The sequence below is a fragment of the Lissotriton vulgaris genome, chromosome 1_1 (genome assembly GCF_964263255.1).
Source record: "Lissotriton vulgaris chromosome 1_1, aLisVul1.2, whole genome shotgun sequence".
NCBI classification, from domain to species: domain Eukaryota; kingdom Metazoa; phylum Chordata; class Amphibia; order Caudata; family Salamandridae; genus Lissotriton; species Lissotriton vulgaris.
In genome coordinates this window covers 995,303,154-995,318,520 of record NC_141685.1, presented here as the reverse complement: position 1 = coordinate 995,318,520, position 15,367 = coordinate 995,303,154, and the positions used below count along the sequence as shown (strand labels likewise).

At 48.7% G+C, this 15,367-nt stretch overlaps 1 protein-coding gene across 1 annotated transcript in view; it reads right to left on the bottom strand.

Moving 5' to 3' along the window:
* Positions 1–15,367, bottom strand: part of NOTCH3 (notch receptor 3) — a 201,063-nt gene that overhangs the window by 166,310 nt on the left and 19,386 nt on the right. Inside the window, exon 2 of the mRNA XM_086927998.1 lies at positions 6,776–6,857. Coding sequence (XP_086784124.1) covers positions 6,776–6,857 — 82 coding nt within the window. The remainder of the gene's footprint in view (positions 1–6,775; positions 6,858–15,367) is intronic.

Here is a 15,367-nt window from a genome sequence, read left to right as displayed (position 1 = left end):
GCGCCCGAGAGCACAGACAGGAAACAGCTGCAGCGAGGTCAGCTATTGTGGAGAGAGGGAAAGTCCTGCTGAGGTCACCGGAAGTAGGCCACAGAGAAAGATGTTATGCAGACTTCCGGAGCCTGCAGAGAATGTTTTCATTTCAGAAGAATAAGACACGATCCCCCCCGTTCACAGATATCCAGACGTTACACAGAACCCCCGCTGACACCGCCCTCGAGGGAGGCTGCGTGGAAGTGAGCGCCAACAACTGCTGCAAAACCCCGACTCACGAGGCAAGCTACATGGGAGGGCATCGAGCACAGCACTGGGGTGTACTCATGGCTTTAAGTGGGCCGGGTCTCAAAGGTGCTGAGCACCAGCAGTTTTTTAAAGGAGGGGGGGGGGGGGGGGTTGAAACGGGCCTCTATCGGGCTCAGTTTTGTGCCCTGGCACAGAGAGTCTGTTCCCCCCCCCCCCCCCCCCCCCCCACACTGCAGTGACAGCAGGCACATCGATGTGCGTGTGCTCACTTCTCAGTAGTGGAGGAGTTAGGCATGACGTCATGCCAGGTGAGTGTTGTAGGGGGAAGTGAAGTCATTTAAAGAGAACCATTTCCTCTCTGGATTTCCCTTCTCTGTTTGAAACTCAGGAGCAGCAACATCGTCGTAGTGTCACCAGGGCTTTAAGTGGAAGTTTTTTTCAATATTATATACAAGCCATAGTTGCTGCTTATTCATCTTATTCAACGAGCAACCATTGACAAAGCCAATGGTCCTGGCTTGTTGTAGGTAAGATGTTACTTGTATCATATCTGGATGCAATGACAAACAGAAAAATACAAGTCAGGCGTCACAGTATGCTAAGCACAGATTTTTAGCATACCTGTTTTTAAGCCAGGAGCTTAAGGACATTGGCCACGCCAGTTTGAGAAATCCGCCCCCACCCCCCAAGTTTTTTCATCCCACTTAAAGCCCTGGGTTTACTGATAAAAAACACAGTACACAAGCACCCTTAGAGTACTCCACGGAGACACGCCAAAGCCCACACGCACCAGCTCTCACACAAAGGTGCACCAGCACAGAAACAGACCCTCATACATTGGGCCCCTCGGAACAAGCGTAGCTCCTCATAGCTTTAATCTGATCCGGGGCCAACCCAGTGGATGAGAACGTTGCCACCTGCTTGCACAGCAGTTTACGGGTTGCATGGTGGTTTCTGGCTTTGTAAGTTCGTTTAACCCAACTCCTAAGGTGTGGGGCCAAGCACGGACCACCATGGCCAGAAATGGCTTATCAAATAGGAGCCCCCGGGGTAGGGGGCCACCACGAACAAGACCAGACGGTGGACACTGTACAGAATCACCAGGGTGGAACACTAAATTAAAAACTACCCCCATTCGTGCATCAGATAGCTAAATAAAAGTGGCTCACATTTGCAAAACCGGGCAGTGATAAACTTGTAAAGACACTTTGTATAAGTATTTTGCAAGGCATGGGTGAGTGTATGCATTTGGGCTTGCTGAAGACCATGATTGTGGAAACAGCAGATAAATCAACAAAAGAAACTGGTCAACCAGACCGTAAAAACGGCCCACAAACAGTAAAAAAAACAGACCATGCCCAGATCTATCAGACCAGACCTTCGGGCACTGCCCGTATGCCCTCTAGGCAAGGCGACTCAGAATCCCACAGGTGAGCCCCCCCTTTAGGCAAGTCCGACTCTCAGAATCACAAAGGTGATCCATTAAAAATCACAAATGCCAACTTAAAATAAAAAAAGCTTGAAACAAAACATACACCACAACAGAGTTGCAAAAGCCATATCAACGTGAGCGATTGATACATTTAGACACTCTTAAACACTGGTAGCTGCTAGATCTGGCCAAACCAGCCCAGGAAATAGTAAAAAAAGTGTAATGTCTCGGGGGGCGAGGGGGGGTTAAAAAAGTGTAATGTCTTGAGGGGGGAAAAGAAGGAACAGCACAAAGAGTTGGTGGCACTAGAGGCAGAGGTGGGGAGACTGAAAGCAGATCTAGAAATGAACGTCACACCTGATAATCTCCAACTTCTCAAACCCAAACAGGACTACAGTGCACTACCGGATCAATCAGGTTTCATACTGCACCGTAACACGGCACTGAGCCTACGCAGAGTTCACAGGGTTTTGGGCAGGGCGGATTCTATATTGGAACCAGGAGTTATAGCTTCCTTGGAAGCAGCCATGGCCTTTGACACCATCAAATGGCCGTACCTGTGGGTGCTATTGGAGAAACTGGGGTTTGGTGCTAAATACATTCAATGGGTGAAGTTACTGTATTCCCAACCTATGGCCCAAGTGGTGGTTAACAACAAGAAGTCGTCCGCCTCCGGGCTGGGCAGAGGTACCCGCCAGGGCTGCCCCCTGTCCCCATTGCTGTTTGCCCTAGGGTTGGAGCCACTGGCAGCTTGGATACGTCAGGATCTGACGATCAGGGGTATACGCTGGTCTTCAGATTGGGAAGACTGGATTTCCCTTTACGCGGATGATATCCTTCTGGATTTGTCCTCCCCTAGGAGATCCTTGATTGTGGTTTTGGACATCTTCAGGATCTTTGGACGGTACTCCGGTTATTCCATAAACGAGAGCAAATCCCTCCTGTTCGCAGTGGCGGGCGAACCTCCGATCCCACCGCCTGGGTGCCCACTACAATCCTGTACCGAAGAGTTTACGTCTTTGGGTATCCTCCCTTCTTTAGATCCCTCGCTTCGATATTCCCACAACCTCCAGCCCACGCTGATTCAGCTGCGCAAAGATATCGCCAGGTGGAAATCGCTTCCCCTCTCCCTGTTAAGTAAGGCTGCCCTTTTTAAGATATTGTCCCTACCACGGTTCCTGTATGCCCTTCAGAATTCCATGGATCTGATACCCGCGTCATATTTCAGAGAGGTCGAGAGTCTCCAATGGGACCTACTGTGGAACGGTAAACCTTGCATCTCTCTTAGCAAACTTTCCCTGAACTGGTATGACGGCGGCATCAGCCTCCCAAATATAAAATTGTATTACTGGGCGTCTCATCTGTCCTCCATTAACCACTGCACCTATGCCCAGCCTTGCGACCCGGGATATAAAATGGATAGGTGGCTCCTCTCTGGAGGGACCTTCAGTAGAGCCCTTTACTCTAGGTCCCGGCGCAATCCACTTACGGGCCCCACTAAACATGCAGAACACGTTTAGCATGCAGCTACCACTCGCCTAGGCTGGAGATGAAAACTAACGCTTGCAACGCCATTATGGGATTCCGAGCAACTGAGTGACCTGTGGAGAAGTAAGGGATTCGACAAATGGGATCTTATAGGTATTGCATGCATAAGGGATTTGTGGGACAAATCTGACATTAAGTTGTTTGCAGCGCTGCAGCAACAATATAACATGGCTGAATCAGAACGCTTCCGATACACACAGGTTCGACACGCACTTCGCACACACTTACAGCCCCCGGGACCACACTGCCGAAATCACCCCCACTGGAAGATAGAGTGCTGGATGGTCATCTCCCTGACAGCACCATTTCCCTGATATATAAAGAGCTGGTGAACAACATCTCGGACCGTCTCAAGGCCCTCCGAGAGAAGTGGACTAGGGATGGCATAGAAATGGATGACGAGGAATAGCAGGAGGCAGTCTCCTCTCCCAGAGTCGTAGCAATACCAGCTCATCTCTGCCTTGCCCAACTAAAACTTCTCCACCGTATTTATGTAAAGGGGCCCCAACTGGTACGAATGGGAAGGGTAGAGGAGGGTGCCTGCAGGTGGAGATGTGGCCAGCTGGAAACTTTTTTCCACATAGTTTGGGACTGTACACAGATCAAACCCTTCTGGCGTGACATTCATGACATCAATATTGTTCTATCTGTGCAGCTCCTTGTGGAGGCACGTAGGTGTCTCCTAAACATCTGGGAACCGACTGATTTAAATGTTTGCTTGACGCAGTGGATAACAATAGGGCTAATGCTGGCCAAGAGGAATATTGCCCAGCGGTCGGGGGCACGGGCCCCGCCCATGGGACAGGATTGGGAAAAAGACTTGGACTGGGCAATGTTTAGAGAAAAGACTGTATATGTATCACGTGCATGTCCCAAAAAATGGTCTTGTGTGTGGGGCCAGTGGAACTCCTATTGTGGAGAAATAGGTCAGCTCCCTTGGCCCCTACAATGGAAGACCCCCGTCACCCTAGCACTTCCATCATGTATGATTGTATTTTGTAATATTACCTACTGTGCCAATGATGCCTATCGTACTGGTCCCTCTGTACAGTCATGCATTGCTGATGTTTGTTTTTTCTTAATAAAAATGTTTCACAAAAAAAAGTAATGTCTGCTTTTTAATGAATACCAAGGATTGTAAGGTTGACACAAGCAGGTATGCTGCTTGAAAGTAACAATCGCTACAGTGAAACGCAATCCAGAGTTTGCCATGACTACCAGAAGTGCATCAATCTGAAAATGGATCGTGTTGGCGACTTGAATAGGTCCCAAGCTCCTTTCAGCAAGCCCCCCCCCCCCCCCCCCGAATGTGGGTGCTCAAGGTCAGTCTGGGCAGTGCAGAGCGGGTGGCCTCCACTGCTCCTCTTGCCTCATGGCAGCCATCTTCACATCCACCTGGGCAGGCATGGGGCACGTGGGTAAACAGGGCTAGGCGGATACCGTAGCGGACGTGTCCTTCATCACTCAGTACCTAGTTCAAGTTCCAGGTGACTCTCCTGGGAGTGTTATCTGAAAAGCACACTTGGCTCCAAGTCTTGAAGGGGCTATCCAATGTAGAGAAAAAAAACTGTTATTTACCCAGTCCTGCATCTCTTTCACCCACAATAAGCGATCTAGAATGTCGCTGTTTGATGACGTCAGTGGAGATTGACAAATAGGTGCCCTGACAAAAAAGGTAGCATTGCAAGGCGTTATCTTCAGGACTCTAGGGGGGACATAAAACATACTTGGGACTGCCAGATTACCCATATAAACTCGTAAAGGTGAATCCCCTTAATACATAGTTATCAGGCTCTGGTGCAACAAATTAGTGTATGTGGGTTGGACAACGACTTCACCTCCCACGCTGCACGGATTGTGAAGTGAAATGCCATGACTGAAAACAATGTTTTGGCACCTACGGAGTATTTTGACATTTTTGACCACTGCAGATGGAACAAACCACACATGTGACAAGGTAAGCTGCGGTCAGTCCTCAGATACTTTAGTTAGGCTCGGATTACTTTTTCCAGCAGACAGGAAAGTTCCAATGGAATAAATATTTATGCTGAAACACGAGAAAGCAAAGACTTCTCGAATCACTTTGAAACAATAAAAAAAAACACACGAGGGCTTATTCGTGAGGCAAGTCAGGCAGAGCATCAATAAACACAGGATATTACAGCAAATGCATGTCTCCAAAATATTTTCTTCCAAGGTAGGACTTCCTTTTCATCATATGACACATTAGAACAGCACAATAGCTGAACAGGACACTTGCATGCCTCTTGAGTCTACCATCACAAAGCCCACGATTTCAAAGCCAAGTCCCTTGTTATATTTACAAAAGATAGACATAAAAACCTTAAGTAACATTGAGCCAAACATACAAAGGATTATTGTGCCCCTGTTTTAAAGAAAATATTCATACAACAAACCTTTTGCCCAACAATGGTGTATAAGAAAAAAATAACCTGCATTCAAAGGCCACAGAAATGCACATATTAGCAACTGGCTGACAAAGCAGTGACGTCAATAGCCTGCCCCAATCGCTGGCAGCGCACGCCACAGCCCCCACGCAAGGCTTGTGCAGAGACGTGGGCCTGCCAGATCTCAAGCACACTTCGTCTCTTCCTTACAGGTTGGACCCCTCTTGAGAAACCCGATGCCCACATGGACACCCTCCCTCCCGCACATCTTCCATGACAGTGTCATTTCAATCAGTGACGAGGCTTGGAGACCCTAAGGCCGGCCCTACTACATCTTACTGGGAAGGACCACACAAAAAAACCACATTTAACCACCAAAAAGCACAATTCTTGTACGAAGCCCAATAATAATGCAGCACCTTAACCCATAATCAGTCAGAGGTCACTTAACGTGTGACATCTGTCGCCATCAAGGTTTCTTGCAGCTCATCAAACTAATGTCAAGAAGCAACATGGTGCATTCAGCACTATAAACCATAACATACATAGCACAACAGCTTAGCACAGCCTTAGGAGGGCAGGACTTCCGTAAGAAAAGGATGCCTTAGTCCATTGCAAAGCGGAGGAGAAACGAGTGGCCCTGTCTGCACCTTCCATAAACACTACGAGTGGGCGGTCATCACATGAAGCACCTTGGTGGTTTAAGAGCCCAAGTACAGAAGGCCATGCTGCACAATGCCATCCTTGGCCACCCAAAGACCGCTGCAGGGCACATCTCCAGTCTTGGCACACCTAATCTATTTGCCAGTGCCCTGGAGAGCGGCAGAATGCAAGCAAACTTCCACTTTGTTCCCCTTTCATGCTCCACAGCAGCCCCAAGGCTGAACCACATAACTCCTGTTCTATCTTAGAACTTCCATGCAGCCCTTGGATGGTGCAGGTTATAAGCCTCACATTACTTGGCACACCCAATGAATCAAGAGCCTTGGGTAGCCCAGGTTCTGCAAGCACTTCCCACACTACTGGTGGGACACACCAGAGCCACATTTTACAAGGTGAGCAGAGGGACCTTTCCCAGGTAGAGCATTAGTAAGCGTGGAAAAAGCAGATACAAGAAACACAAAATGTCTGAAGTTTCACTTACACGCAGGACGCAGATCCGTTGGAGTACATGGTACACTTGCCGCCATTCTCGCAGGGCCGGTTACTGTCCAAGCATTGCAGACCTGGAGAGGTAAAGGAAGCAGGTGAGCAGGGCGTACATCACAGGCTCTAGCGCCATTTTAGCATTTTTCCCATTACAAATCATGTTACTTTGCCACATGCCTGAGGCCTGGAAAGACCGCCGCCCCCTGCACATCAGGGCCGCCCTCGTCAGTCCTTAAGTTCCACATAAAGCTGAACGCCCCGCCCTTTACCTAGACCTCAGACTAGGCCAGAGCAGCCTCCTGCTTAGCTAGCGCCTGGATACCGTCGCCGCATGAGGCGCATGCTCTATAAATAGTCATAAAACATGCACTTTTCAAAATCCATATAGCTACCGAGGACAGGCCTTTCCTTACCCCCAAAACCAGTCACTCCAGCAATGTGTGTGAAGGCCTTAACGTCTAGAGGTTCTGCTTTACTGCTTCTTTAGTTTACTTCTGGGGGCTCTAGGCATAGTTTGATGCTATACACACGGTCCAAACCATCCTGTGCACCTAGAACTCAATCATACAACAAAAGACGGTGGGAAGACTGAATAAATGATGGACCCTACCTGAGATAAGCACCTGACTACTCTACCCCCATGAGCTATCCTTGCCCTTAAGTTTAATTGAAGGGGTTGTGTGCACACTGAATGGCACCCATCAACACCGTGCCTATTCCCTAGGGAATTACAATGCAAAACAAACAACAGCAAAGGTGCACCACAAAAAATGAATCAGTTGGTATAAACGATATTAAAGTAACCATCAGAAGAAAATTCCTCAGAGATATTTAGAGTTCTTCTTTCAATCTTTATTTTTCAATCAGTATAAAAGCACAAACAGCCGACGCGTTTCGTCCCAACATGGGACTTCTTCAGGGCTTATGAATTGGTTGGACGTCGCATGTGGGAGTAAACTTGTGAAGCAGCGTGGTCCTGGGGTAACCTTCCAGGCTTGTGTGATCCTGTTCTCTATTATATTGCTCCGAGGCAACACGACGTCGCCACGGGTGTTCTTCCGGGTCGAGGGCTGTGGATGGGTGCCGGCCGATATATTAAGAACGGCCTACTGGGACACAGTGCCCACTCCCTCTCCCAATGGACGAATAGGACCCCCAGTCCCAAACCAGTTCTTTCTCAGACTCAGCAAACGTACTGAGTTCCCTGTATGAGCAAGGTGATATGATCACTTACATCACCTATATATTTTATAGATACTGCTTCATCTGTCAACCAAGAAAAGCTTATACCTAGAAACCTAATTAAATACTCAGCCTCGGAGCAATATAATAGAGAACAGGATCACACAAGCCTGGAAGGTTACCCCAGGACCACGCTGCTTCACAAGTTTACTCCCACATGCGACGTCCAACCAATTCATAAGCCCTGAAGAAGTCCCATGTTGGGACGAAACGCGTCGGCTGTTTGTGCTTTTATACTGATTGAAAAATAAAGATTGAAAGAAGAACTCTAAATATCTCTGAGGAATTTTCTTCTGATGGTTACTTTAATATCGTTTATACCAACTGATTCATTTTTTGTGGTGCACCTTTGCTGTTGTTTGTTATACAACAAAAGACCCAGTCCATGGACGTCAAAGCAGATCAGTGACTAATTCAAGAACAGTCAATATGTACTGTTACCTATTCCTGTCCTCTACAATTTATGAGGGGACACTGCACTGTACTCCGCCCAAATTAACATTAAAAAGGAAAGCCTATTCTCCTTGACAGTGACACAGAACAACAAGTACTATGACCTATATAGGTCAATGACAGGTGTCCACACCACCAGTGTTGGACTGAATTCTGCTTAGAAAAAATGTGTGAGAAACAAGTGACACCTCACGGAAACACCACCAACGTGGTAACTGGTATGTAATTTCCAGACAAGCCCCTATCTCATCATCGGTAGTCACTTGATTCTCAAAGAAAGTAGAAATAAAGAAAAGAAGTGTCCAAAACAAACAACCAAAGATATGTGACAAACAGTGGAAAGCAGAGGTATCTGCTAGTGACAAACATATAACATAAACAAGTGCATAAAACGCAGCATAGGGTTCCCTTAACCAACTTTATTTATAGGGAAGTGATTATATGCTGCAATATTAAAAAGGCTGGTAGCTATTCATGCATACCATTACCTATTGCCAGTGCCACCTAGAACTCAACACAACCATACACACACTTTCTAGGTTGTCATTACCATGTGGTGCCCTTATCAGGGTTGGGACTAAGTAGACCCATGCATCAAAATAAAAGTGTACCCCAGTAGTAAATTAGACAGCTAAAAATGTGGCCCAGGTTAGCCAATAGGGGCAGTTTTGAACTTGTAAAGATACGCCGTAGATGTGCCTTGCAAGGTAACGGTGGCTACATGGATTTAAGCTTGATACCGGCAAGGTTTGTTTTAATATCAAGAAAATCAACAGTTAAAACCAGCCCAGTAGACAACAAAACAGGCCCATAAACAGCAAAAATAACAACCTATATGCTGACCAGTCACACCAGCCCTTCGGGCGCTGCCCAATTGCCCAATATGCCAGTCTGATCCTGGCCCAAACTGCGCTCAGCCCACCCAGTGGCGTAACGAAACTGGAGGGCCCCACCTGCAAAGTACATGGCGGAACCCCCCCCCCCCCCGACCCAGTCAGGAAGTTCCAGGCTAGGGGCCCGCAGCCCACGCACAGTGCCAGAGCACCGAGCCCACCTCTACAAACGGCCAAAAGCTTTTCTCAGTGGGATGAATGTTTAAAAGAATTCACAGAAAAAATATGAAGGTTGAAGTGAGCTTATAATTTGGTATGGTAATAATAAGTTACCTTACATAAAAAAAATAAAAAAAATAAAAAAAAAACACTTGAAATTCGAAAAACAAAGACCAAAATGACGTTCTAGTTAGGTGTTTGAAATGTCATCATTTAGGTCTTCAAGAATATCCTTTAACATGCCAAGTGTGATGCTTTTCCATGCACAAACTGCACTGCAGAATTCAGTATACCTTTCTAGAACCACTTTGAGAATGAGAGGATATGTGGAACAAATTATCACAAAAGTCCAGAGTTTCACGCGGACATTTTGGCGTGTAACATTTTGCAAACTATATAAAGCTGCAAAAGTTCCTTAAAGACTTTCCACAATGGTGGGGAAAAAAACAAAAATAAATCTTCAACTTTGTCTAAAGGTGTACCACGCAGATCTGGTCGAGGAAGACATGGGGAGGTGACTGTGGACACAGGGAAGGCTACACAGGAGCACCGTGCTCTGGGTCGCTCTGGAGCCGGACGCTGCAGGGATACTGAAGTGCGCCGAGGCTGCTGCCTGGCGTGAGCTGGTCCCAGCACCGCAGGCCGGATGGAGGCTTTAAGATGCCCTCGACGGATGGCTTCTCGGGACACGTGGCTGGAGCCGCAGTGGGAGATGCCGGCGTCGTCTCAGACTAGCCGCGTGCCGCATCCCGGGCCCTGTGGGCGTGCACAGGCCCCAGCAGGATGGACTGCACCACTGCTGACCGGGTCCGACTGCTCGTGCACAGCCCGGGTGCGCTGGATACCCCGTCTCCCATCCACTGCAGAGTGCACTGTGCGGGCTGTGCACCAGGGGTGTGACACGTGCACCTTCGGCGTAGGGCTGTCCATGTGCATGCCTTTCAACACTTCTGTGCACAGGGCTACCATACCACCCTATCAGCCATGCACATGAGCAGTACAGTCAGGGAGGGTCCTGCTCTCTGTACCGCCCTCCAGTGCACCAGGGCAGTACTGCTTCGGTGCCGAGCACTCGGCTCACCATATAGCGGAGGGGCTGCGCATAGGACAGATTAGTCGATGGTTTGTTCCCATCACCAGCCCCCACCCACCCCCAATCCTCCACGGACTGCATGGTCTGTGCACAGGGACAGCACGGCCAGTACATACGACCGGCGCAGGACAAACCCTTCGTGAGTGACTTTTGAACCTTTTCTAAGATTGTCTGTCACCTTCTAGCAAAGTTTCCGGCAGAAGCCGCAGTAGTTGCTGGAGGCAGGTGAGTGGAGGAGGGAGCATCGGGTAAGGAGGGGGAGGGGGCGCCGCCGGGGGAGCTTATCAGGCAAAACCACTTAAAGAGTAACCAGGGTTATCAGCAAAGCCGTTCCTTCAAGGACAAGCAACAGCCAGAGGAGGATGAAGAGGCCGTGCAGTGCTGAAAGGCGGAGAGTAGGAGAGGCGCTACAAGGGGGCACAACAGAGATGGGCACAGTCATGTGGCCGAGGGCACCTCGGAACTCTACCGACCCCCGCAGAGACAGACTACCGGGGTCACAAGATCTCACACACACAGAGCTCCTTAAAGATGGGACGGAAGGAATACTCGTGGGGAACTCGCCGACCCCGGGGCAAACCAGAATGGGCGCAGTAAAAAACAAAACAAAAAAAACCTGAAAACAAGCAATTCGCCGACTCCAGAATCGATTGACACACAAACGACAGAGAAACCTCTCCCACCGATCACTTGAGACGGGCGCACTAGAGCATGGATGGGGGGCGTGAATGGGAGTTTTTTTTTTTTTTTTAAAGCATCAACCCCTGTGCATTGCTTTCAGATCGGGGGTTCAGCGCACGCCCATCGCGCACACAACAAGCCAAGCAAATTCCTCTGCTCACCTAACACCCGGAAACGAGCCGCCTGGCACCAGCGCCCCCATGACATCACTGCGTGGATTCAGTTTCTTCTAGGCTTTGTGCGTTTGTTTTCGCTGCATTGTGAATTCAGATTGAGCGCGGATGAAAGGCACAGGATTGACAGGCACGGAAACTGAAGCCTTCACGTTTATCCGAAGAACAGGTGCAGCACAGACTGTAGCAGGGGAGAGCCTGCCATCTCACACGCCTCACCGTGCGCACACCACAGGAGCCGTGCTAGGTTACCTGTGCGGGGCAGGTGCGGCGCAAGCCTACTTCTGCCCAAGACGTACAGAAAGGGTATGCTCTGTAGGCTTGCTTGTGCAAAAGTACCAATGTGCAGCACAAGCTTGCTTGTGCAAAACAGGTGCAAAACAGCTGCAGCGTACTCTGTCACGCGCACAACCGGTGCAATGTGTGTGTGGTGTGTGTAAAAAAAAATAAATGTAAATGTATTTGAGCTTATATAGCGCACAGCTACCCACAAAGGGTTTCCCGGCGCTTGCTTAGGGAACAAGTCCTGGTATTCCCCTGTGAGATAACCCCGACAGGGTATCCACAAGGTGAAAGCCAGGCATCCCGCCGCGAGGGGCCATTGTGGAGATTAAGCAAGCTATTGCCCAGAGTCGCAGAGTGTGAACCCGTGAGTCGAGAAGGCACCGGAGCGAGAATGATCAGGTCCGTGGAATTTTTGAGCCCAAGACCCGCCGAGGCGGGGAATTGAACCCTGGTCCAGGGTCGATCTCAGCTTCCGGGTCTGCCGCCTCTAACCCCTGAGCCACACTTCTCCTGTGTGTGTGTGGGGGGGGGGGGGGTAGTTGCAGTGTAATCGTACTTGTGCACAAGAGGTACAGCAAAGGCAGGTGCAGCTTAAGGTTCATTACTCGTGCACAGCAACTGCAACACGGACAGTGTAACCTCACCTGCACTCAAGTGCACAACTAGGAGAGAGTGTAAACCGCCTTTCCTTGAACATGAGAGGCAAAGGTCCAGACGGCGTAAATTTACATACACTCAACATTCAAATTAGGAGTAATGTACACTTAGAATTATACGATTCAGAGGAGGACGCTTGTTTGCATAGTTATGGATTTGCCAGACAATCCATCCTCTGCTGCAGAATCTTCAGATTTTAACACAAGCTTGCGTTTACTGAAACGGATCAACAGTTACTAAAAACATGACGTGTGATTGCCCAGTAAAAAGGTTAATTAGTCATTTTTCAGTTGTTTTGTTTCTGGATTTGGCTATTCAACTAGTACTAATTCGGTGAAATCTTAGGCCAGACAGCTTTACTATGTGTTAAATCGATAACCAAAATGAAGTAATACTATTTAAAAAAGTGCTGCATTGGGCCGCATAATTTGCCTTTTCTTGCCACATAACTCATTCGACCCAGCCGCATAATTTGATGCTCCTCTGCCACATAATTCCAGTGGCTCTGGTAATGTAAATTCTATAGCACACTGGATACCCGAAGCAGGAGCCAAATCAATGTTCCGAAAAGGGCAGCGGTCCGGAGAGCAAAGAGGCCGTTTCTGGAAGCTGCCCTGGGGCCACTCGCAGGTCAAGGGGCGAACTTTCAGCACCTCCACCACGCAAGTGCCTAGCCTTCCTGCATCCCTGCCAGGACCCATGGAGGGGGCGTGCCGCAGGACAATGAAAACACCAAGGTCCGAGCCCTTAAACACCGAATTACGACACACAAAGGGCGAAAGAGGGTGGGAAGGGCAGTCTAAAGTTCTCCAACTTTTGTCATGAGGGCTTAAAGCATTGGCAAGAAGCCAGGGCTCCAATCCTGCCGTGAATAATGGCGCGCTCGGTCACTGCTGAGGAGGGGTGAGCCGCTAATTACCACCGAAAGCTTACACCACGGAATGCGTCATTTCTAAAAGCAACACACAAAGGAGAGATTGTTGACGGTCTATTCAGCTTGACAACATGCAGATGTGCAAGAACGCACTGCCAGCACGGCAGCGCCAGCTGTTCCACTGCGTTATGGTACATGCAGCACATCTTATTTTTGTAAGTTACTCACGAATACAAAAGAGTTTGCCAGCACTAAGGAAGGTACAGTCCGTGATTACAAGAACACTCCTATCTGCGCTGGGGCAAACGTCCTCCAAGTTGCAATTAAAAAGCATTGAGAACTGCATCTACCAGAATGCAATGGGCGAACTGGAGCAGACTTCCTGGCAGTCTATCCGCCCCTTGGCTCTGATCTACCCATTTACGCAGTTTCTCTAGTGTAAACTTTGGCACTGGGAATGTAAACGTTGCACATTAGAATAAGATTAAGAGGCAATACATGAAAAATACAAGTTGACACATTCATAGTGAGAGTGCAAGCACAATGGGTAGCTGTGTTTTGAAGCGTGCAACAAACTGCGTAAACACCAGAAGAAAAACTGAGCACCTTGCGGGCTTCGCACAATTCTGCTCATTTGTTCTTCTCACTGCTCATCACGGTGGCATCTGAAGGCTCCTGTCTCTTGAAAGATGCCTCAGATCATCACGTGGGCCTGCCTTACCATTAGCCCCCTTTCAGCGTCATTCTGGGGGCTCTGCCTTTCCTACTCTGTGCCTAGAAGGTAAAAGTCCTCAGACTCCTCTTAAACCTCTCCCTGGTTCGCCGTCCTTCCTCTGACCTGCCTCCCCAGCTATAAAATCCATACAGAGGTCCCGGCTCCTCACTGGCTCGCAGTGCCTCCGCTAGCCTCAGCTACCTCTAGTGTGCAGCTTTTCATCCTCCCACTGGGGACACAAGGCCCATCCTTCAACCCCATTTCTTCCACACCCGGAGAGTAGGGTATTGGATTGGCTGTCCTGATGGTGCTGCAACAAGAGTGGAAGCTTCCAAACCTGTTCCACGCCTGACCAGTGCTTGTTCATTATGGATCTCCATATCAAGGCCACCCTGTGATCTATCCACCCTAGCAAAGCTCCTGTTTCCCTACACGTTGGATGACATTCCACACTATCACATATGTCCCCCAACCAGAACATTACATATGGCTGCCTCACTTAAGGAGCATGGACTAGGGCTTTAAGCAGGCACTATATTTGGAACCCTGTAGACAATCTGGGATGGGGAGTCTGTAGCCAACAAGAAAGGAGGCAAGATGAACAGTCAATCTCCGCTTTCAATGTACAATAAGTGCTTCAATCACCGTTCTCCATTCATCTACTTCTCCCGATCTGAATACGAGGCATGATCTTTTCAGGACTCTTACTTCAAGCTCTTGCGCAAATGCTCTTGGAAGTCTAGTCCTCGTTCCACCATCTCACCTCACTCCACCCATCAGTTTACCTTTACGAGTGGCCACTTTGAACTTGGACACCGACTAGTCTTTTGGATTTCTATTGGCCAACATGTCCTCCAGAACAATCCTGACATATCCCAAGTCAGTCACACATGCATCAGACCTGCGGGTCAGTGTCAAATGACTACACTCTGGGAACCCATAGTGGTCCACCAGCTGGACTTCATAAAGCAAGAGAGCCCACCTGATGCCGGTTATCTTGTGCAACTGGTAGAAGAGTGGTGCCTCAACACAACTCTTGAATGTAAGAAACTCTGTAGAGCAGAAGAAGATGCCTTCTATTCGCATTACTATTTCTTGGCCGAGCTAGTGTCAAATGATCTAAGAATAGATAGACCGGGCTAGAGTCCTCACGTCAGTCTAATCAGTACACGATTAGAACAGTTCTCAGGGATCTGGATACAGCTTCAGGAGATTGATGTTCCTGGGTTCTACCCCAGCCTCGCCGCTTCAAACCCACTGAAGTGGCCTCGACCCATCCTAGTTTCGTCTTGAATCAACTTTAGAGCATAACCTGCCTAGACACTGAGGAGGCAGTACAGAAGAATTGACAAGACATCTTGA